This window comes from Gopherus evgoodei, chromosome 1, assembly GCF_007399415.2.
Source record: "Gopherus evgoodei ecotype Sinaloan lineage chromosome 1, rGopEvg1_v1.p, whole genome shotgun sequence".
Lineage (NCBI taxonomy): Eukaryota > Metazoa > Chordata > Testudines > Testudinidae > Gopherus > Gopherus evgoodei.
In genome coordinates, this window is record NC_044322.1 from 143743028 (window position 1) to 143767482 (window position 24455).

General features: G+C 46.1%; 1 protein-coding gene across 1 annotated transcript in view; it reads left to right on the forward strand.

The window, feature by feature from the left end:
• Window positions 1-18474: 18474 nt before the first annotated feature.
• The window catches only part of PTCHD1 (patched domain containing 1), a 43570-nt gene continuing 37589 nt past the window's right edge, over window positions 18475-24455 (forward strand). The window contains exon 1 of the mRNA XM_030552064.1: window positions 18475-19120. Within this exon, the coding sequence (XP_030407924.1) occupies window positions 18701-19120 (420 nt within the window). The 5' untranslated portion in view covers window positions 18475-18700. The remainder of the gene's footprint in view (window positions 19121-24455) is intronic.

A 24455-nucleotide genomic window follows, 5' to 3' on the forward strand; every position in this document is an offset into this window, starting at 1 on the left:
AGCAAGCTCTATAAAGTTTACCAGTAATATAGCATTACATTTTCTAATCACTGTAAAAGCATCAAGAAATTACCCACACAACACTCCTGTAAAGTAACTCAGTAAATATTATCCAAGTATTAGAGATAGGGAAACAGATGCAGATGCCCCAGATCACACAGTGAATAAGTAGCAGAACTAACTCTTAGTAGATTCTAGTTACCTGTCCCATGCTCACCCATTAGACCATGCTGCATCATTAAATGATCTATAAACTATGTGATGAGATACAAACACAAATGATTTGAAGATGGGAAGAAAAGCCTTCTAAGAAGCCAAAATATGCAATTCATTTATTCTTAATCTGAAAATCTCTCATATGATTGCAAAGTATATTGCTCCTATGACTTAATATGCACCATAGCCACAGGTGAAAGAATGTGACTGAAGGTGACGATTTTGAGTCAGAAATACATTGTCCTGAAGCTGGGTATCTGTGTTTATATTTACATAACTGGTTTACTAACAACATTAGAGACACAAACCCGAGCAATAGACTAAAGGGAAAACAAGCCAGGTGGTGAAAAAACAAAGGTGGAGAGGCATGCTCACCATAAGGGAAAGCAACAAGCTATGTAGCAGTATATAAATAGATTAACATACAAGTTATCAGTCATTACCCAGCATCTAGATATTCAGCAGATGGATATTTTAGAAATACTATAGAGGAGAAAACAGATTATATTTCTCTTTATTAGTTATACATTCACCTTCACAGGACTGCCTTCTGGTGATCAGGGGCCCCAACCCTGCAAAGACAAACCGACTGAAGTCGTTGGGACTATGCAATGTGTGTGAGTCTTTGCAGCATCAGAGCATAGGAAATTAACTGACCTACCAGCGGTATTCAATCAGGTATTGTCTAATACCAATTGCCCTGGTGTCAACAAAGAATTAGCTTTCTTCTGATTGAAAGAGATTGCACTCTTGGAGCTGGGGAACTGTCCACTGTGCTGAAAAGTAAGTCCACTATTAATCTTTGGTTTTACATCTCTAAATATTAAACCAGATGCCAATTACTGTGTTTGCATATGGTGAATTTACACATTCAATGTGTCTATTTTATGGAAATAAAAATAAACAAATGAAATAGTCAAGATGTATGGACAGAGTTATTCTTTCCCTGCCAAAATACTGATGTCTGCATACTTTAAATATCTACAGAACTTCCTAGTTATAGTCTGTGACACTGCACCCCATATTCTTCATAGTGATAGTATTATAATAATGCCCTAGTTATGATGTATTTTATGAGAGATAAGTCATGTGAGATGTCATCAAAAAGGTTATGATTTGCTGAATATGGTTATCCTATTTGTATGCATGTATCATTTTTGTATCTGAAGTGATGAATATTGACTATGTATCTATTTCAAATGTAGTTACACCTGGGTAACGCCCACTAAACAAGATGTTTTCAGTAGATGGCTGGCTGGGAAGGGCCTATCTGGGCAATGTGTCATTAAGAAAAAACTATAGGCCTTAGGAGAAGCTTATCTCCCCTCTGGTGAGCCTTCCTGTGAATGCTCCAAACAGCTTGTGAGTGATGGCAGCCATGATTCTACAAGGACATGTGATGAGACCACATGTCTCTAGCCTCCATCTTGGATGTTAGTATTTTTCCACAGACCGGTCTGGGAACCAAGCTTTGAAACAAACGGTTCCTGGCCTATGCAAAATCTATATAAGGCGGGAAGTGACTCATCTGGTATTCTTCGCTCCCCACCCAAGAATGACACCTGAGGAACAAAGACTGAAGTGTGGGAAGGGCTGGACCCAGGCTAAAGGGATTTTTAGCCTGTGAATGAAACACCTGGGGATTCCAAGCTTAAAGCAAGTGCAGCTTGCCCCTTAAGAATCTGCAGCCTGCTTGTATCATCTCTTAGAGTGAGAATCTGCTATTCATATCCTATTTATTTAGTATATTTAGTTAGCATTTTTTGTTTATTTCCTTGGTAATCTGCTCTGATCTGTTTACTACCACTTAAAATCTATCTTTTGTAGTTAATAAACTTATTTGTGCTTTATCTAAACCAGTGTGGGGAATCATAATTCAGGGGCAAAAGGCTGTTGCATATTCCTCTCCACATTGAGGGAGGGGGTGAATTTTATGAGCTAACACTATACAGTTCTCTGTGCAGCGCAAGACAGTATAATTTTGGGTTTATACCCCAGAGGAGCTGCATGCCTGAGGAGCTGGGAGTAGCTTTCCCATGCAGGAGCTGGTCAGAGAGCCTACTTGTAACTGAAGCTGAGTGTGTCACTATCTGTATGAAGACTGATGAAAGTGCAGGCTGCAGGGCTTTGTAGCTTGTCACAGCAGTACAGAGGGAGAGGGAACCCAGGCTGGTGGGTCAGGGGGCTCAGTGGGACTCCAGTTCCAGGTGGCACCTGTCACATAGTCTACCCTGACTATAACTTGTTTGCCATTGTACTCTTAAACCAGACTAACTGAGCATTTTAAACAATTAACTTTGATAGCTAGATGATGAAATCCTGTTTCCTCCAAATAACATGTACATGAATGCTGCCATATCCCCCCTCCCTCTCCCCCCCCCCCCCCGTGTCTCTTTGGGTCACTTTTACATCTCAGATAGAAAAACTGTTTCCTAACATTCACACAGGAATCAGGATTACCATTAGGATGTGAATTTGTATTTGTGAACAAAGGACATTATCTCTAGACCTGTATCTTTCATAGTCATATAGCCTTTCATTTACATTAATATGTTTAAATCCATTTCACAGCACCTTCATTAAAATTCATGTCCTTGATAAGATATTTGCATTCTGTATTTTCTAGTAACTTCCATCACCCACCTATCTGATTTAATGCTGTTTAATGTCAACTGGAGTGGTCCACCCTAAAGGCGGAGTTAGTTATGCAGTCAAGTCTGCTTGTTCTGTCTGTTAAAATGTAGTATGAAAGATGCAAGTTGACTCATCTTTTTATATTAGCTGTTCCTTTCAGTACACTGGGCTCATTAGGCTGCTTTTCAGAATACAAACGTAATTCATCTTTCTGCAAAAAGGACACTTTATTTTCCCCATTGTTTTTGGGTGAAGGAAAGACCCTCCTAACAGATCCGAATCAGTACAGACATGGATGTCTATCGATAGCCTGTGTTCTAAAATAACAGATTAGTGGGCATAGTGAACAATCTGGATTGTCAAATGCAAGCTGTATGCGTGAAGTCAAGAAATACAGTCAGAGTAGGATGCTGTGCTCCAACGATTTCATGTAGAGGTAATCCAGATGCAATGTAACATTTGAAGAGCTCTGACTGGAGCTGAACTGTCTTTTCATGCAGCCTTGGCCAATGTGAGAGTAAGTGGAATCATTTCCCCCACTATACTGAGGCTTCATACAAACACAAAGCACCCCACCCACACACCTTTTTCTTTCTATTCATACTAATGGTGCAATCAGGGGATCTCCAATCCAATTTTAGTATCATCACAGCCAGAAGCAGGCTAATGGAGCATTTCAGAGATGCCCATGAAACTGCATTTCTAGCAACCTAGGGCACTTTCCTTCTTTTATTACACTCCATAAAAGATAAGTCACCCCGGCTTTCTCTTAGCAATTGTCATGAATCAGCAAAGAGCTGCCAAAGAGTGACCATCAGGGAGCACCCAATAAGGAATCATGTGCCAGCTGTTAAAGTATATCTTAGTGATTTATATTCTTTTTATATAGCTACTTATCTGGAAGGAGGAAAATATCAGAGGGGTAGCCGTGTTAGTCTGGATCTGTAGCAAAGAGTCCTGTGGCACCTTATAGATTAACAGATGTTTTGGAGCATGAGCTTTTCGTGGGTGAATACCCACTTCGTCGGATGCATATCTGGAAGGAGGGACAACCCAGGAGAAGCATGGGGATTTGCATTTTATAGAACACACTGCAAAAGAAGATATTGTCAAGCAGTATTTAGCTTTGTGGATTGCTTTAATTTTTGCTTATGCAAAAACGGGAGCCAGTTAATGTGATTTCTCCCCAAAATGTAAATTTGCAAGTTCAGTTGGATTCTCTGTATACTATTACAGTTGGCAGACCATCAATCTCTGAGGGAAGTAGGGAACACTTTGATGTAGATCCAGAATTGAAGCATTAGTTCATTCTTTAGCCCTTTTCTTCCATTATCTGTGATTAACATAAGGGGTTCACCTACCATAAATGAAAGACAATATATGAAATTTTTCTTGCCAGCAGACCATTGCAGCAAGGGAAAGCAAAACTATGCTCTGCTCTAAACTGTGTCTGCCAGAAGTTAAGACGACCAACAATGAAATCTATGACTGCAAATTATGAGAGGTATAGATACTCCTCAGCAAGTGTGCAGTCTCCTTTTTATATCTCAGGTCCATAAAGAAGCACATCCCTTAGAAAATCTCAGTCCTAATATTGTCATCCTAACTCCCTGAAGGGCACGTTCTGAGGCATTCTGAATATCCTTAAAATTCTTCTCCCTTAATCAGATCCTTCACTGGATTTCTTTTTTTTTTCCTGGTGTTATCACGAGGATAATAACAATCACTCTGTTTCAGTGTGGTGGTGGCACTTGCTGGTGGTTTTAAGAGAGCTTGCTAGACCCATAAAGTTGGCTCTGCTCATTGCTGCCAGTGAGAGAGACAGAACAGATGGAAAGAGAAAGCAAATGAAGAACAAAATTAAACAGTGTGATTAATTTTATTCAAAAGGAGAAAACATGTATTGCATCAAAACAAAGCTAAAAATGCAGCAATATCGATTTCCAGTATAAGCAATTGCTGTAGTTGCCACAGAGGTACTATGTGAACATGGATGAAAGATGGTGGGGGGTACTCAGCAAATAATCTGCCTACCAAAATGTGACCCACACTGTGAAGAAGTTTGAGATCCTCTGCTCTGTTTTATATGTTAATTGCAAGCTGTCTAAGACTAGAAGTGTGAACTTTCCTCGTTCACCATCAGTAGGGTGTTACCTTTAGAGCCTTCTCTGCAGAGTCAGTTTCTCAACTGACTTTTAAAAACATCAGCTCAGCTAACGAGTGCACAGCAGAGTTCACTGAGGGGATATAAAGGTGGTCACTGTGCTCCTGTAACACTGACAGATGCTGGTATTGAACCTGGGACCTCCGGAGCTAAATACATGAGCCTCTACTGCAGGAACCAGCAACCTTGGAATGCAGCCCATCAGGGTAATCTGCTGGCAGGCCACAAGATGTTTTGTTTATGTTGACTGTTTGCAGGCACAGTCCTCCCCCAGCTCCCAGTGGCCACGGCTCGCCGTTCCCAGCCAATGGGAGTGCTGAAAAGCGGTGGCCAGCATGTCCCTGTGGCCTATGCCGCTTCCCACAGCTCCCATGGGCCAGGAACAGTGAACCACGGCCACTGGGAGCTGCTGGGGGAGGAGGGGTGTGCCTGCGTACAGTCAACTTAAACAAAATGTCTTGCGGCCTCACAGTGGACTACCCTGATGGGCCACATGCCAAGGCTGCGGACCCCTGCTCTACCACATGAGCTAAAAATCACATGGCCCTTAGCTAAGGCTGTAGAGCAGACTCAATCTTTAAGTGGTCTCAGTGCCACTAGAGGGGCCCGAACACCACACGCAGGTGGTGTGTGGGTTACACTCCCACCATAAATGGGCCAGCCACATCTCAGTTTTGTCCCCCAGCACAAATTTGAGCACCTTCTTCATTAGTTCTTATGTGTCATTTTCCTTCATATCCCCATACGGATGCTGGGCCAGATTTTCAGCTGGTGTAAACTGATGTAGCTCCAGTGACTTTGATGGAACTGATTTATACCAGTTTAAGGTTCTGACCCTAAATCACAAAGGCTTAATCCCCCCAACATCACTTAAAATCTTCCTTTTCCTCTCAATTGTCATCACAAAAATCTTTAGTGTCATCCTCACCCTGGATTGTTGTAAACCCATTCTCTTCAAACTCCAGCTGAAGCCCACGTCACACAATTTGCTCAGTATCCTATTATAAAAATCACCTGTTTTTCCCTACGCTAAGACCACAGTCAGACACTCCTAAGCTGTCTGCACTGGCACCCTAAACCCAACAAAACAAATATAAGGTATTCAAATTACCTGCCACAGGCTTCCATACCTTTCCTTGTCACCTTTTATGTCCTTCCATGCCCTCTTTGCACAGCCAAAGCTGCTATTGGGATGCTTTCCTTCATGTCTCCCTCTTTTAGTTTAACAAAGAGAATATTATAAGGAGTGACAAGATCTCAGTTTACAAGTATCTGCATGGGGAACTAAAATTTACTAATAAGGCTCTTCAACCTAGCAGACAAAAAAGTATGATACAATGGTTGGCGTTGAGGATAGACAAATTCAGACAAGAAATGAAGCACAATTTTTATTTTTAACATTGAGGGTAATTAACCATTGTGACAATTTACCAAGGGCTGAGGAGGATTCTACATTAGTGGCAATTATTAAAAGAAAGATTGGATGTTTTCTGAAATATATCCTTTAGTTCAAACAGGAATTAGTTCAGAGAAGTTCTATGGCCTGTGTTATCTAGTCTACGCTCTTAGATGAGCACAGTGGTCCCTTATGGCCTTAGAAACTATGAATCTCCTTACAGCTATCTGTGCTCTGTTTTTAAATGGAACTCGCTCTTTATGAGCTAAATCTAACGTGTTAGCAGATGAACCAAACTCCTAGGGTTCTCAGTAGATGAACCAAGTCCCAGACTAAATCCTTGTGTGTTGTCAAACAATGGATCGTGTGAGCCCTTTTGCTTTGATCTGTAGACCCTTACAAAACATGTCCAGATGTGCAGGAATCCAAGAAATAAAATAATTATCTTATTAATCACAGAAGATGTGCAACAATAATGACTTGCTGAACAGATGCTCTTTTGTGATATCTCAGTTTACATACTCGATAAGCTAAAGACATCAACAAGTAGACAATGAGAATGAAAAGAGTAAGAAATTCCATAAACAAGTATAGTATATACGGAGATAAATTTCTAAAAGATAGGTGGAACAGAGATGCAAAGCTGCTCCCTGGCTTGGTGCTGTATTAATTGATTTGTTACCTTTCTGTAGTACACTGATTAATCTTTGACTGATAATCTTTGATTAATAAAAATTAAGCCTGCTTACCTGACCTTATTACTAATAGAACTTAACCCTTAGCTAACAAATGTCTTCCACCTCTATGTTTTCTCAAAACTAACTCTTATCTGCCCAAAAGACATACACTGTAACCTCAAAAGGGAATGCACACGCATATTGTCTTCTCCCTCATTATGCCTATTCCTAGCCCTTCCAGCCCACTGTGTTGTCTCTTCCTGTTGTTCTTTTCTTAATTATGTGTCTGGGGTATGAAACATTTTCAAGGCATTTTGTGGAGGGAAATAATAAATAAATAGAAATCATTCTTAAACTGCTCTAAAAATGATTTGTGATCTTAAAGTTGGTATTGTCTAATTCATGGGAAGCATAGGTGCTCTGGGCAGCAACAAAGAGATAAAGGAAATCAGTCCAGATCTTAGAACATAAGAATGGCCACACTGGGTCAGACCAAAGGTCCATCTAGCCCAGTACCCTGTCTTCCGACAGGGGCCAATGCCAGGCCACAGACAAGAACAGAACCTGAACAGAACAGGCAATCAAGTGATCCATCCCCTGTCGCTCATTCCCAGCTTCTGGCAAACAGAGGCTAGGGACACCATCCCTGCCCATCCTGGCTAATAACCATTGCTGTACCTATCCTCCATGAACTTATCTAGTTCTTTTTTGAACCCTGTTATGGTCTGATTCTTCACAACATTCTCTGGCAAAGAGTTCCACAGGTTGACTGTGCGTTGTGTGAAGAAATATTCCTCTTATTTGTTTTAAACCTGCTACCTATTAATTTCATTTGGTGACCCCCAGTTCTTATGTTATGAGGAGTTATTAACACATCCTTATTTACTTTCCTGACACCTGTCTTGATTTTATAGAGCTCTATCATATCCCCCCTTAGTCATCTCCTTTCCACACTGAAAAGTCCCAGTCTTATTAATCTCTCCTCATACAGCAGCCATTCCATAGCCCTAATAATTTTTCTTGCCCTTTTCTGAATCTTTTCCAATTCCAATATATCTTTTCTGAGATGGGGTGACCACACCTGAATGCAGTATTCAAGATGTGGGCGTACCATGGATTTATATAGAGGCAATATGACATTTTCTGCCTTATTATCTATCCCTTTCTTAACGATTCCCAACATTGTGTTTGCTATTTTGACTGCCACTGCACACTGAGTGGAGATTTTTAGAGAACTAGCCACAATGGCTCCAAGATCTTTTTCTAACAGCTAATTTAGACCCCATAATTTTATATGTATAGTTGGGATTATGTTTTCCAATGTGCATTACTTTGCATTTATCAACACTGAATTTCATCTGTCATTTTGTTGTCCAGTCACCCAGTGTTGTGACATCCTTTCATAGCTCTTTGCAGTCTGCCTTGGACTTAAGTATCTTGAGTAGTTTTGCATCATCTGGAAAAAGGGATAAAAAGTGAGGTGGCAAAATCTGCAGATCATTTATGAATGTGTTGAACAGGACTAGTCCCAGTATAGACCCCTGGGGGGGACACCATTATTTATACCTCTCCATTCTGAGAACTGACCATTTATTCCTACCCTTTGTTTGCTATCTTTTAAACAGTTACCAATACATGACAGGACCTTCCCTCTTATCCCATGACAGCTTACTTTGCTTAAGACCCTTTGGTGAGGGACCTTGTCAAAGGCTTTCTGAAAATCTAAGTACACTATATCCACTGGTTCTCCCTGTTCCACGTGCTTATTGACCCCCTCAAAGAATTCTAGTAGATTGGTGAGTCCTGATTTCCCTTTACAAAACCAACAAATTATGTTCATGATGTGTCTGACAATTCTGTTCTTTACCATAGTTTCAACCAGTTTGCCTGGTACTGAAGTCAGGCTTACCAACCTGTAATTGTCAGGATCACCTCTGGAGCCCTTTTTAAAAATTGGCATCTCATTAGCTATCCTCCAGTCATTTGGTACAGAAGCAGATTTAAAGGATAGGTTACAGACTACAGTTAGTAGTCCTGCAATTTCACATTGAAGTTCCTTCAGAACTCTTGGGTGAATACCACCATCTAGTCCTGGTGACTTATATTATACACAGGGGTCAGCACCACCATGTTGTGCAACAGACACTTGACAAAATTACTGGACTTAGTAACAGGCATGCGGAGGAAAGCCTCCAGGCTGGAGCAGAGGGTTGGGAGAGGGGAAGGGCTCCGGCTGGGGGTGCAGGCTCCTGGGTGGGGCTGAGGATGAGAGGCTTGAGGTGCAGGAGGGTGCTCTGGGCTGGGTTCGAGGGATTAGGAGGGCAAGAGGGGGATCAGGGGTGCACACTCCATGCAGCACTTACCTCAAGAAGTTCCTGGATGCAGCAGCATGTCCCCTCTCCAGCTCCTATGCAGAGGCATGGCCAGGCAGCTCTGCACATTGCCCCATCTGCGGCACCACCCCGCAGCTCCCATTGGCCATGGTTCCCGACCAGTAGGCTGGGAGCCACAGAGTCAGTGCTCGGGGAGGCAGGACAGAGGCAGCAAGCCTGCAGAGCCCCCTGGCCACGCCTCCACCAGCAACAGCAGGGATGGGAAGCCATCCGAGGTGACCTTGAGCATTCCCCACAGACCTCAAAGTTTTTACCACAGACACATTGCTGATCGCTGTTTATCAATTATCTTCTTGCAAAGATAAGTGCTAGGCCTCAGTTAAGCGTAACTATCTATGAAAGGGCACTGCAGGGCCTCCAGCTGCTTGTGAACTGCTCTTCTCCTTTAGACCATAGCACACCTCAGTTGGAAAGTAGATGTTATGAATGGCTGTAGGAGTTTGTAAGGCCTCCGTCTATCTCAGAGGGAGGCCACGCCCCCTCACTACAAGTCCTCTGGAAGAGCACAATTCAGAGGGGAATTAGGATCGGGGTCTCCGCCACTTTGGGGGGTAGCCCAGTATTGAGTCTAGGAACCCAAGCCCTCCAACCAGACAGGGCACTAGACACTTAGGGGGCTGTAGCCCACAGTCAGGGTAAAGCAGCAGTGTTCATAAGCCAGGGATGGGCAAACTTTTTGGCCCGAGGGCCACACCTGGGTATGGAAATTGTATGGTGGGCCAGGAATGCTCACGAAATTGGGGTTGGGGTGCGGGAGGGGATCGGGGATCTAGCTGGGGATGCAAGCTCCAGGGTGAGGCCAGTAATGAGGAGTTCAGGGTGTGGAAGGGGGCTCCAGGCTGGGGCACAAAGGGATGCAGGTGGAGTGAAGGCTCCGGCTGAGGGTGCAGACTTTGGGGTGGGGTTGGGGATGAGGGGTTTCAGGGAGAGGAGGGTGCTCCAGGTTGGGACTGAGGATCAGAGGGCAGGAGGGGGATCAGGACTGGGGGCTGGGGCACAGCGGGGTGAGGGATCCAGCTGGGGGTTCAGGTTCTGGGGTGGGGCTGGGGATGAGGGGTTTGGGAGGTAGGAGGCTGCTCCAGGCTAGGACTGAGAGGGATCAGAGAGCGGGAGGGGGATCAGGGCTAGGCAGGGCCATCCCTAGACATTGTGGTTCCCTACACAGCCTCCCTCCCCCCCTTGGGTGGAGGAGTGGCTGTCCCCAGGCCTCCGCAAGGTCTGTCGGGGGGCAGGAGCAGGCTTGAGGAGAAAGGGAGAAAGCCACCCCCCCCCAGCACGAGCCAGCGGGAGGGTTGGAGCCAAGTTGCTCCACTTCCTGCTGCCCGGTGATTGCAGGGCGGGCCCAACTCCGCACTCACAGGGCGACAGGAAGTGGAGTGACCTGGCCCCAGCCCGCTCCACTCTGCTCCTCTGGCTCCCAGCTTTGCCCAGTAATGAAGTCAGGCTTACCAACCTGTAATTGTCATCAGCATTTTTCAAGCTACATTACATATGACACCTACGCGTGTGCATGTCCACGTGTCCACCATGTGTCTCCTGGTGGCGAAATATGGCGTAATTTCCCTGCATGAGGGAGAGGTGAAATTTGAAGGGAAATGCCACCAGCATCGTGCAACTCTCTTTTCCAGAATGGCTCTCTATATAACATTGTGCAGAAGACATGGGGTGGCAGGCCTGAGGCAAGAGTGGGAGGAGTGAGGAAGATGCCAGATCTGAATTCTTCTAACCCAGGGGTTCTTCTTCGAGTGATTGCTCATATCCATTCCAGTTAGGTGTACGCGCCGCGCGTGCACATTCGTCGGAAAACTTTTACCCTAGCAACTCAGTGGGCCGGCAGGTCGCCCCCTAGAGTGGCGCCACCATGGCGCTCCATATATACTCCTGCCGGCCCACCCGCTCCTCAGTTCCTTCTTACCGCCCGTGTCGGTCGTTGGAACAGTGGAGCGCGGCTTAGCTGACCTCCACTTCCCTAGCTACTCGTTTTCTCGTATATAATTATGCAGTTAAAAGACAAGGTGCAGTTATGACCGCACCCGGCTTTCCTCCCTAAAGTGTTTTGGCCTTTCATGTTACCCACAGCTCAACGCAATGGGCATAACCGTTGCACTCCTTGGACATCTGTGGAGTGCTCGCATTATATTGTGCTGACAGAATCATTGCCTACGGCGCCCCAGCTCTGCCCCGGTAGCGGGCCAAAGGGAGGGCTTGCTTGTTTTCCTCTCAGAGGATCTCATCTTGGGTGATGGCGGACATCCCCACTTGTTATGTTTTGGCTCATAGTTCCCCAAGCCACATCACCGTGCATTCTACCAGGGCTCAGGCTTCATCTGCCGCCTTGCTGGCTCGTGTTTCTACCCACGAGACCTGTCGCGAAGCTCCATTGGTCCTCGGTCCTTACCTTTGCTTCGCAGTATGCCCTGGTTCAGCAGTCAAGAGAGGCTGTAGCCTCTGGCTCGGCAGTTTTATTCTGCCACATTTCACTCCGACCCCACCGCCTTTGTAAGGCTTGGGATTCACCTAACTGGAATGGATATGAGCAATCACTCGAAGAAGAAAAGACGGTTACTCACCTTTGTAACTGTTGTTCTTCGAGATGTGTTGCTCATATCCATTCCGCACCCGCCCTCCTTCCCCACTGTCGGAGTAGCCGGCAAGAAGGAACTGAGGAGCGGGTGCGGCCGGCAGGAGTATATATGGAGCGCCATGGTGGCGCCACTCTAGGGGGCGACCTGCCGGCCCACTGAGTTGCTAGGGTAAAAGTTTTCCGACGAATGTGCACGCGCGGCGCGTACACCTAACTGGAATGGATATGAGCAACACATCTCGAAGAACAACAGTTACAAAGGTGAGTAACCGTCTTTTCTCAAACTGGGGCTTAAGATCCTTCGGGGGTTGCGAGGTTATTACATAGAGGGTCGCAAGCTGTCAGCCTCCACCCCAAACCCCACTTTGCCTCCAGCATTTATAATGGTGCTAAATATATGTAAGCAGAGTCAGGATGAATTCTACCCTGACATCTAGTGGTGAATTGTGGTGAGTTGTGGGAAAGAACTTCAGGGGCTGGTCTTGTTTGCATAGGCACACCCACTCCATCTAGCATGAGCCCACAGCTGCCTAAATGGTCACTTTGGCAGCTGTGGGATCCCCAGTTTCTCTGTTATTGGGGCAGGAAGAATAAAGTGTTGTTACCACGATTATGTGAATCAAGGCCATTGGAACTGTTTTATGACAGAGGGACTCATCATCAATTAAGTAGCACTTGCTAGACAAGGGACATGGGTTCCAAAACCAGTGATTTGAGAGATGGGCACTTGTATCTGATTTTATGGGTCCCCTTTGAGGGTCTGAAACACCACTTGCCCCTCCTTTTCTCTCCACTGTTAAATAGCAGAGCTCATTTTGATTCCTTTAAGAGTATAGTTACAGGCTACTGTGCTGAATTCACTTTGGGCCAATGGTGCACCAGCACTGGGGCTCCCCTACTGCAAGCTGAAATCACTAAAGAGCTAAAATTACCAAAAGCTGAGATCACTGAGTGCTGTGTTAACTAGTGGGGAGCCTGAAGATATCTTGCTAAGTGGCTGGCAGAGTGGAGCAGTTTGTGGGACAGTTGGAGTGGCCCATGGGACAGCAAGTGGAGTGAAGCAGTTCGTGGGACGGCTGGAGCAGCTCACAGGACAACTGGTGGAGTAGAGAGGTTTGTGGTGAAGGCTGCAGCAGAACCCCACAAAGAGGCGGGGCAGTTGGCCTTGGACCACATAAGGTGCCCCTTAACACCCTGTGCACCCCTTCCCTGCCCTTTCCATCCAGGCTGGGGTGGTAAAACTCTGCAGATAAACTTTTGAACTCTGGGGCTGCACTGACCAGGGACAGAGACTTTTGGGTTGTTGGACTTTGGGGTGATTTTTGGTTTGCTGGACTCAAGAGACTTTTGGGGTGTTGGACTTTTGGGACTTTGGGGTGATCTTTTGGATTGTTGAACTTAAGACCCTGAGGGGAAAAGGATACTGCCAAACTTACATGGAGGTGGGTCTTTTGCTCATGGTTTGTGTTATGAATCCTGTTTGTGGTGTTTCCCCAACATAATGCCGCATTGTTTCCCTCCTTTATTAAAAGGATTTTGCTACACTCAAACTCCATGCTTGCGAGAGGGGAAGTACTGCCTCTTCGAGGTGCCTGGAGAGTGGTATGTAATTGTCCCAGGTCACTGGGTGGGGGCTCGAGCCAGTTTTGCATTGCATTATTGAAACTGAACCCCTAGATACTAAACCCAGCCCTCGTTGCTGCCAACTCAAGACGGGCAGAAGGGTTACATATATTTAAAAGTGTTTTTGATTTATAAAGGGGGGGCCGCACTCAGAGGCTTGCTATGTGAAAGGGGTCACCAGTACAAAAGTTTGAGAACTACTGTTCTAATCTCTCTGGCCTAGTAAAGTGATTGTTTTAGGATTGAGGTGGCTGCTGCAGTTTGGAACTGGATTAGTGACCCTGGAACTAATTAGATTGGGAACTGGGCTGAGGATTTGGACCTTAAAGTCACATTACTGAGTGTTTGGAAGAGCAAAGTAAAACCCAGATTTGTGAATCAGCAGTTTGATATTAATGAACGATACGATTATATAGCCACATATAGGGTGACCAGATGTCCCGATTTTATAGGGACAGTCCCAGGGATGAAAGTAATTTAAAGGACTTACTGGTACGCCGGAGGCCTGAGCGGGGGCATGGCCTCAACTGGAAGAGGTGGGTCCTCAACCGGAAGAGGCAGGGCCTTTCAAGATTTAAAGGCCCTGGGGCTCCAGCTGGGGCTGGAAGCCCTGGGGTCTTTAAATCACCCCAGACCTATCAGCTGCAGAGGCGGCAGGGAGCCCGGGCCTCAGGGGTGAATTAAAGGGCCTGGGGCTCCGGCCGCCGTGGCGCTCCAGGTCCTTTAAGTCACTGCAGGAATCCTGCTGCCGCTACTCCAGGGCAGCAGGCCTTTGGCTATGACTTAAAGGGCCCAGGGCTCCAGCCGCTTAGAGGAACCCCAGGCCCATTAAAGTGCCACTACAGCCCTGCTGCCACTGGGGCTCCGGCAGTCGGGTCAGGCAGGGATTTAAAGGGTCTGGGGTTCCCCACAGCAGCTGGAGCCCTGGGACCTTTAAATCACCACCGGGGAAGTCGGTCCAGTCAGGCACAGCGTACCGGCTCTTGCCGGTATGCCATACGGGACCAGACCGACTTACTTTCACCTCTGACAGTCCTGATATTTGGTTGGGTTTTTTTATATGGGCTCCTATTACCCCCATCCCGATTTTTGTCACTTGCTATCTTGTCACTCTAGCCACAGAAGCACATAATCACAACATCGTAACTCTAACAATTACAAAACCTGAGAGAGGCTAATACCAAAACATTATTATGTGTATGTGTGCAGGGCCAGCCTTTGGGGTGGAGAGGGAGCGGTGTGCAGGGTTTGATTCCCACCTGACCTACTCAGGGCCAGCTGGGCTGATGGAGGCAGCAGGCAGGTGAGCAACAGAGCTGGAGTAGGGGAGAGACCCGGGCTGCAGGGGGCAGTTGAACGGCCAGCCGTCCGAGCCAGATGACTCCTCCAAACCAGGAGGTCCCCTCTTCCCCCCTGCTCCACGTGTGCAGGCGCTGCTGTTCCTGCCCCCTCCCCTTTTCTCCCCAGAGCTGCCCTGGCCACTCAGACTGGGAGTAGGGTAACCAGATGGCACGGGATGGGGGTAGGGGGTAATAGGAACCTATATAAGAAAAAGACCCAAAAATCAGGACTGTCCCTATAAAATCAGGACATCTGGTCTCCCTAACTGGGAGTGTCCTCCTTTCTGCTGTGGGGGGTGATGTCAAGGTATCTCCTCACCCGTGCACCCAATTTCCACTGAGCTGAGGTGACAGGACAGGGGGAATCAGTGTGTGTGCTGCTGGCTCTAGAGCTGCTGGTGGCTGCTCATGTCTGAACACAAGCCTTCAGGCTCCTGACCCTAAGTGCTTTCTTAAAGAGCCAGCACATTGCTGCACTCAGGCACACACACATTCCCCTCAACACAACACACACTCTGTCACACACACACACTGACATATGCGCACACACATTCCCTCTCTCTCCCTCCAACTCACACAACATTAGGGTTCCCTGCACTCAGGTCACTTCCTCACCTGGGCTGTGCTGAGGCATCAGCAGCTGCTGGTCTCCTGCACTCTCCTTATGCAGTCCAGGGGGTGCACAGGGCAGAGGTCCAGTGGGGGAACGAGCAGCAATGCCAGCTGTTTTGTGCATCCAGGTGGGTCAGTTTCCCCACGTGGGTGCAAGAGGGGGATGCAGGGGTTAGGGGCTCAGGAGGGAGGTGCAGGGGGTAGAAGTGAAGGGGGTGCAGGGATTAGAGGTGCAGGAGGGGAGTGCAGGGATTGGGGTATAGGGGGCACAGTGCAGGGGTTGGGGCACAGGAGGGGAATGCAGGAGGTAGGAGTGAAGGGGGCACAGTGAAGGGGTTAGGGATGCAGGCAGGAGGTGCAGGGATTAGGGGTGAAGGTGGCACAGTGCAGGGATAGGGAGGGTGGTGAGCCCATAGGGGACCAGGGACAACGGGGAGCACCATGTCCATGTGGGCAAAGGGCACCAAAATGCAAGTTCACCCAGGGTCCGATAAAGTCTCAGTGGTTAGGGCAGTGATGGCTTGGGTGAAGCTATGAAAGACGGTTTAACTGTAACAGAAATAAACATATGTGGATATCTGAGTGTCCAAATATGAAAGCTTTAAACCAGCTGCTAATGTATTTCTGATTTTTTTTATTGTTTTATATGGGTATAGTTACACCATTTATTCAGATTAGACTGTAGATGGAGCTAGGTATATGAATGTAATAGGTTATAATATTACACATTACTAGAAAAAAAGTTGTTTTGATTTTTTCGAAAGAAAGAAAGAAAGAAAGAAAGAAAGAAAGAAAGAAAGAAAGAAAGAAAGAAAGAAAGAAAGAAAGAAAGAAAGAAAGAAGCAAGCAGGCGGGCATTGGTAAGGTACCCCTTCAACAAAATCATTAACATTTATAACAGGTAGCAGATTTTTGACAGAAGCAACAGAAAATCTGTTAGTGAAAGGAAGAAAAAAATAAGCCTTAACACCCAACTCGAGTTAAAATCCAGTCATAAAAATATTGAAAGGAAACCTGAATCAAAATCAAAATTTGAAAGTCACTCAAGAGAGACACTATCATAAATCTTAAATGACTCATCTGCTCACTACCCATACCGCACGCTATGTCATCTCCAAGGGAGAACCCCACTGTGACATCACTACACACCTACCAGTTAATCAGAGTAGTGGGGGAAGTGTCCAGGCACATGGGGATGTCCGTGTCAGTGCAGCTGCAACTTTTGATGGCACCCCCTGCATCCTTTGGATGCCCCACCCTCCCATTGTTGAAAATCCAGACGGGAATTTGAGACCCTGCTGCGATTTGTACATTCCCTCGGCTCTGCGTCGCCTGCACCCAACCTCCTCCTCCCTCCCGATCAGCTGCTCAGCTCGCCCTCGCACACCTCGCTCCCAGACCCTTTCCCGCTGCCGGCTCGCCACGCTGCGTGTGGGGAAGGGGAGTTCTGCAGCAGCTCAGGGCAGAGGGCAGGGGAAGGGCACCAGCTTCAGCGGGAATTCACTTTGGCAATGGGCATGTGCAGACACTGTGCACATGCCCATTAGGGCCGTATGAGGCCGGGCGGATTCTGCTGTTCCACCGGCAAAGCCCTCGCACAAGCCGCATCCTGACAGAGCGGCAGAGCCAGACGGGGGGAGACCCACGCTCGCACTCACACGCGGCCAGACAGGGCGGGTGGAGGAATCGCCTAGACGTTTCTGGTTCCTGCTTTCTCCAGCGAGCGACTCCCCCCGCTGCATGTGTTGGCCAAGCTAAAGGATCGCGTGATACCAATGAAATACACAAAACTGTATCTCTGTGCTGATCCTGTGTCGGAAAGAATGGGACCCGCGGCCGCCAGCGTGGGACCCAGCCCCCCAAACGTGCTGCTAAGTGGATTTTGGGAGAGGTGAGGCTGGAAACTTTCCGGAGGAGCGTGAATGTACCAGTGACATGCCTGGCTCCCTCCTTCCCTAAGCGCCTGAGGATTTTCTGATTGGCAGCTTGTCCCTGGGAGGCTCGCGGCGGCGCTGTCATGGGGCTGACATAAAGCGGGATCGTCAGGTCCTCTTCTTTCAAAGTGGGTGGGGGGGAGTCCTCTGCCTCCACTGACTACACAGTTCTCTTAGTCGTTTTGATTGCACCCGATCCGCTGTGACTTCTTCCAGCCAAGTTCCCCGCCCGCCGCGCCAGTTGCGGGAGGCGGTCAGCAATGCAGCCCACCCGCTCCCGCGGCGGCCCCCTCCGGCAACCGGGACTTTAGGAGCCGCGGCTGAAGATGGGGCGAGGAGGCACCGCGGCCAGCCGCCGGCTGCCCTGAGGACGGACTGATCGTTTTCTGGGCGGGGGCGGGGGGCAGGCAGAAGGGGGCGGGGTGGGGGCCGCCAGCTGACCAACTTGTGGTGAGAAAGCGAGGAAAGCAACTGGCCCCTGCGCTCCACGCGTGGCCACCTGCAGCCCCTCCGTGTCACGGGGCGCTGGTGTGATTCCCTCCGACCCGCGCGCGGCTTTAACCCCAGAGCGTGTGGCAGGGCGTGGGGGACATTCAGCACCAGCCGGCTCACACAGGGGATCTGCAACCGAGCAGCCGCAGCCCTCCCCCCCGCCAAGGACCCGGCGTGTGCCGTGCGGGGTGTGTGTGCGGGGGGCTGGTGGTGGTGCGAGCACGCCTCCCCTAGCCGCTCCATGAGGGGGAGTGGGCGCTCCGCTCTCCTCGCTGCCTGCGCGGGCTTGGAGCTGAGGCGGCAATCAGCGGCCAGCCCCCGCCTCCCCGACAAACTCGGCTGCGCTCTGGCGGCAGGCGCGGTGGGCTCGGGGCTCCTGGCGCTCGCCCTTCGCCGCCCCAGCCCCGCTGCCCTTGGCTGTCTGCTCCCCGGAGCCGGCTGGCGGGGGCCAGTCAGACAATGAGGCGCTGGGAAACTCCTCTAGGGCACAGCCGCGTTCCGGGAGGGAAAGAGCCTTAGCAGCCCCCCCAGCGCACACACCCACCCAGCGCCTCGGCCGGATTTTTGTTTGGTTGGTTTTTGCCCGGGTGTATTTCAGGCCGGTGGGGCAGCTCCCGTCTGCCTGGGCTCCCCCGATGGTTTTGCCTCGGCTGCGGGAGAGCTTCAGATCGCACCTCGCCCTCCTGAGCTCCCTCTGCACTAGGATGTTGCGGCAGGTTTTGCACAGGGGGCTGAGAACGTCTTTTTCCAGACTCGGCCACTTCATTGCCAGTCACCCGGTGTTCTTCGCCTCCGCACCTGTGCTGATCTCGATTTTGCTGGGCGCCAGCTTCAGCAGGTACCAGATCGAGGACAGCGTGGAGTATCTCCTGGCCCCCAAACACAGCCTGGCCAAGATCGAGAGGAACCTGGTCAACAGCCTTTTCCCGGTCAACCGCTCCAAACACCGGCTCTACTCTGACCTGCAGACCCCTGGGAGATACGGAAGGGTCATCATCACATCCTTCAGGAAGGCGAACATGCTGGACCAACATCATACTGATCTGATCTTAAAGGTAAACCTCTGCTGTATTCCCAGTTATTCACCTCCTCCGCACCTCATCTCTCTCTCCGTCCCACCCCTCTTCTTCGACCCAATCTTCCCCACCCTCCCAATCTGTGTTATAACTCAGGCACAGTCCAGATACACATTTATTTATTGCCTGTTGGGGTACACCCTACCTTCCACAGACACTGTGTGTCTTGTGAACACAGCTACTAAGTCACATCCCTGCAACAGTTGGGATGACTACTTATTTTAAAGGAGATGAGAAATCTCCCTTGTTTGTGGATGAAAGAACCTAGACAGAGGTGTGTATTTTTGTGAATAAGGGAGTCAGGGCATTTTGTTAAACAAGTTTTCCAGCACTCTTTATTATTCTTACAGTCATGCCTGTGAGTTAAGTTCACTCTGAATTCAATAACTGGTTTTGAAGTTTGAGTACAAATCTGCAAACTGCTTGGGGGTGGGGGGGGGTGGTTTGTATGGATTGCCAGGTATGGACTTCCTGTGACTTTTGGGTACAGAATAGCTTGAAACCTCCATTTCATGGTTCTTGGAACCTAATTACATACCAAATTGATTATTTGTAACGGGTAGTAGTTCCTCCTCCACTCATCCTCACAAACTGTTTTTGTTTTTTTTTTTAAAGAAAAAACAGCCCAGTTGTAAATTTGAGGCATTGTGCAGTTTGTGATGTACAGGATCAAGTTACATCAGGTTGCATCTTGTCATATCATTTATGTTTCATGAATATGTAATCTGATGTAATGTGACATTTCATAGTGCAATTTAGCCTAACGTCAGAAATACAAATTTCTTTAATTTCCCTATCTGATCTAGACTGCAATAATTTTGAGTATGTTTTAGGGGGCAGGGAGGGAAAGTAGGATGGATGCAAAAATTGGGCCGCAGAAAGGTAGAGTTCCAGAAAGAATGAAGAATCTCTGGAACATTTGGAAATATTGAAGGTGTGGCTCTCAGAATCTACACACTTTTAGCAATAAACTGTAGGACTGCATGTTAATATTGTTCCCCTGTGGAAAGCATAAAGACGGTGAACATTTTCTATTTGCTGAATGTCAAACTGTCAAAACACACAAAAGATAATGTTAATATGAACAGTAGGGAGTGTCTCTCCTAAAATGAGAAAATAAGTACAAAAATATATTCTGACAGAATTCTAGGAGAGTTCACTCTTTTCACTAAACTAAATGTGTTTCAGTGAATTATTTTTTCTTATTTCAACTATACTATTGTACTATTCAGTTGTACTATTCAATTGTACTATTGCACTGATCCACCCAACTATTTAATATTTTTCCTTTTTGTTGTTGACATATCAACAAACAGCAGTCAGCAAGTAGATTTAATGAATGTAGTCTCAGTAAGTCTAGTAACATTTCAGTGGTAAATAAGAAAACTCCAGAGAAGACAATTTTCATTCCTTCATTTTCCAATTTTTCTGAACTGTATTTGCATCCAGGATGTGCATATTCATTCAGTCACAGATTAAAAATTATAATGGATTTTTCCCCTGAAATGCTATCTCTAGAGATCTGTAGTTTAATCAATAGACTAGTGACACACAAATAAACGTTACTCTGAATCTTTCCACAAGCAAACTTCTGCATTAGATTTATCATATAAGGGGCAAAGCTATAATTTAGAAAGTTCTGTCAGTTTTAAATGCTGCCTCTTTTTTTATAGCTGGAATGTGCCCACAAAATGATTATTTTTCGCTTACCAAGATCATGATTAACCATGCTATTGTCATTTGACTCCATTTACTTATTGTTAATCTGACATCATCAAGCACATAAAATACATTTTTACAGAAAATACAAAATACGTTTGTTCTAATTATTGGTCTGTTTGTGGACAGACCCAGACACAGATAGCAGCCTAAAGATGGCTAAGGAGATTGGTTAGGAGTAGTGGGTCTGATCAAAATAGGAGGCGGAGCTCACAGCTCTCATTCTTATGTGGTCATGCGGCATTGCATCATCTTGTGGTGACAGGGCGCAGCAAGTGAAAGAGAATGAGAACTAGATGTAGGTTTTTATGCCGTACCTATCACCACTATATCTGAGCACCTAAAGGAACAAGAGCATAAATGTAATCTGAGGGGAGTTCATGTTTCCATGCAGTCCAAAGCCAGCCAAACCAAGTACTGTGACTACATACAGTGTGTGTGGTGGCGAGGTGCTCACCCACCCATTTTATAACCGCTGCCACATAGACATGATCAGGATAGAAAATGTGTTTAGTAACGTCCTGCATTTTAAAAGGTTAAAAGACATTTCAAAGAGAGAATTTGAACAAATCATTGTGCATTGTCTTTCCTTCTGTAGAAAAGGGGAAGTTAGCCTAGGGACAGAGCTTGCTTTAGAGCAGTGGTTCTCAACCAGAGGTACGCGTACCTCTAGGGGTACACAGATGTCTTCCGTACATCAACTCATCTGGATATTTGCCTGGTTTTTCAACAGGTTACATAAAAAACACTAGTAAAGTCAGTACAAACTAGAATTTCATGCAGACAAAATGAGAAAGTAAACAATTTTTCAGTAATCGTGTTCTGTGACACTTTTTTATTTTTATGTCTAATTTTGTAAGCAAGTAGTTTTTAAGTGAGGTGAAAGTTGGGGTACTCAAGACTCCTGAAAGGGTTACAGTAGTCTGGAAAGATTGAGAGCCGCTGCTTTAGAAGAGACAGGAAACTTCAGGATGGGACACCTTGTCTTCTCAGATCAGTTACTGCTGCTCCAGCTACTGGCTGGAGCACTGGGAATCGCAGAAACTCCCCAGCCAGGCAGCAGCTGCTTCTGATGCATCTCCTCCAGATTCCCCTATGTGATCAGTCTTCATCTCACCAGCCAAGGAAACAGGAGAGATTCTTGGGGTGCTAGTGCTCCCCCACTCACAAAAGGAGAAGAAGGGGAGCTTTTCCCCTGGTTTTAGCAGAAGGATAAGTGTGCTCCCACACAGTCACTCAGGTAACTATGTGAAGCATTTAGTCTGGTTGGAATCAGAATAAGGTTGATAGCACTAATAGTTACCATCTAACAGCTTTTTGGTGGCCTATCTAAAATGGTTTGGTGGTCTGTGTCCAGTTCCCAGTGGACAGATGTCCACATAAGGGAAGAGGGGAAGGAGTAACTATCTTCACAATAAGCACTGAAGGACACCTTGTTGGCAATCTGGGAAATGAGGTATGAAATGAAGAATAGAATGGAGTCTGAATCACCCTGTCACTGGACAAGTTCAGACAATGTTGCCAAACCTAGAGATGCATACCCCCCATCCCCAATGGGCATGTTGAGTGTTAGTGTGGTATAGGTGCTGACGCCTCAGAGCCAAGTACTGCTGAATATAGAAGCTGCGACACATTTACTAGCAGTTTTGTGATGACAGCTAGTGCATTCTAGAGAATCAGGCCATCTTGCCCTGTATTACAGCCTGGCTTGGACACAATGCTGATTACCCTTTTCCTATTTAAGAGGAAGCCTCCATCCACTGTTCTCCTAACTCCCTTCACAAATGCACAAATCAGTCCTAAACACACTGCTTGTTGGCCCCTCCGAACTAGCACAGAAATTACAAAGTAGCAACAAAATAGCTTTACAGACCTGGGACATTCATGAATTGTCTCGTCCCTCTCACATCACATTGAGATAGAGGAATAATGGTAGTAGGGCAGCACGGGAATTTTATACTTCCATTGCCTATGCTGTGCCTGTTCAATAGGGCATTGGCATCCTACATTGTCAGTCCAGATCCTTTTTCTCACCAAAATTCACTATTTTGTGGAGAGGAGAGAGATATATAATAAAAATATGACCAAAGATATTGTTTTCACATCTGCACCTCAACACACACCTGCAAGAAGAAAAAATTATTTGGACATTTGGTCCAGGTAATCATCCAAAAGTTCAGAGATCTTATGCAAAGCTTCTCCCATTCTCTTTAGTCTAGAAATGAAGCTGAAAATAGTGCAAGGGCTTCTTCTATTTTAGTATTTTATTTCCACTTGCAGAGGGAACCAGGAAAATTAAAGGCACACAGAAATCTGCAAAAAACACTAGTCAGGCACTTTAAAAAAATTTTTTTTTATTTAGATTCAGCTAGAGTTCGAGTCTTTTATTTGATCCTCTTTGCTCAACCCTAGTCACAGTGAGCCCACTGTACTGCACATTGATTTTAATTTAATCTTTGTTTCTATTCTATCTCTATTATTATATTTATAAAAAACACTATAAGAATACAGTATTTTTGTTAAATTTAAAGTGGTTTAAAGTTAAGGTAAAAGAGTAATAAACCCTAACATGCCTTATAGCAAAAAACAATTTTATATTCACAGTCGTGTATATACAGATATAGAAATCTTGAGTTTTTGAGAACTACACTAACTTCACATTTTTAGCAGCAATGTTTATTTACCCCTTCTTTCACATAGCCTGCCATAGTGAGAGAGAGAGATATTTAAGTAAATATCTAGATATATGTGGAGGTAAAAATTGGGATAAAATATTTAATTCTGAAATTCATAGCTCCTACTTATTAATAAACAGGTAATTGCAGGGGATTTGTACCATTGTACTCCCCATTGTTATTTGGTTGTTGTTTCTTTAATAGGTTGTTACTTAATCATTTCATATGTTAATAAACATCACATCTGCATATGGTAGATAATATTTTCTACAATTTCCTCATTCACATTCTGGATGAATAGTTTCTACAGATGGCGAAACTCATGGGGAAAATAATTCCATTACGCTCCCATGTCTGCGTTATCTATAATCATTATCTTATAGATACACTGCATATATAGGAAATCATTTTCAAAAGTCAATGGGGGCTGCTGGTTGCTCAGCACTTCTGAAAATAAGGCCGCTAGGATTTTGGAGCATAATTTTAGGTACCCATTTTTGACATCTTAGCTACCTCTTAGCTGTAGTTAGTTACTTTTACTAACACAAACACATACAGACGTACAAGAAATATAGCCATATGACACTGCATAGGTATGTATATAGCAAATTTTAACTATTTTGCTCAAAAGTTGAAAAACAGTTCTAGCCATGGACAAACTGTAGTGAGTTGAAAATAAAGGGCCAAATCATGCCTTCAGGATAAGGCTGCAGAAAGAAGGAAAGAATCCTAATGTAAGAGGAAAATGTATGAAAGCAGTGGAAGTGCAAGACATTTGTCATAACAATGTCATGAGGTTAAAATGTGCCTTATGCAAAAACAGAGTGGAATTAAGATATGCAGGTAAGATCTGGGCACAGCCAGGTGAGAAAGAAAAAGAAATAGGAACATGGTACAAGAACAGCATGGAAATACAAGTG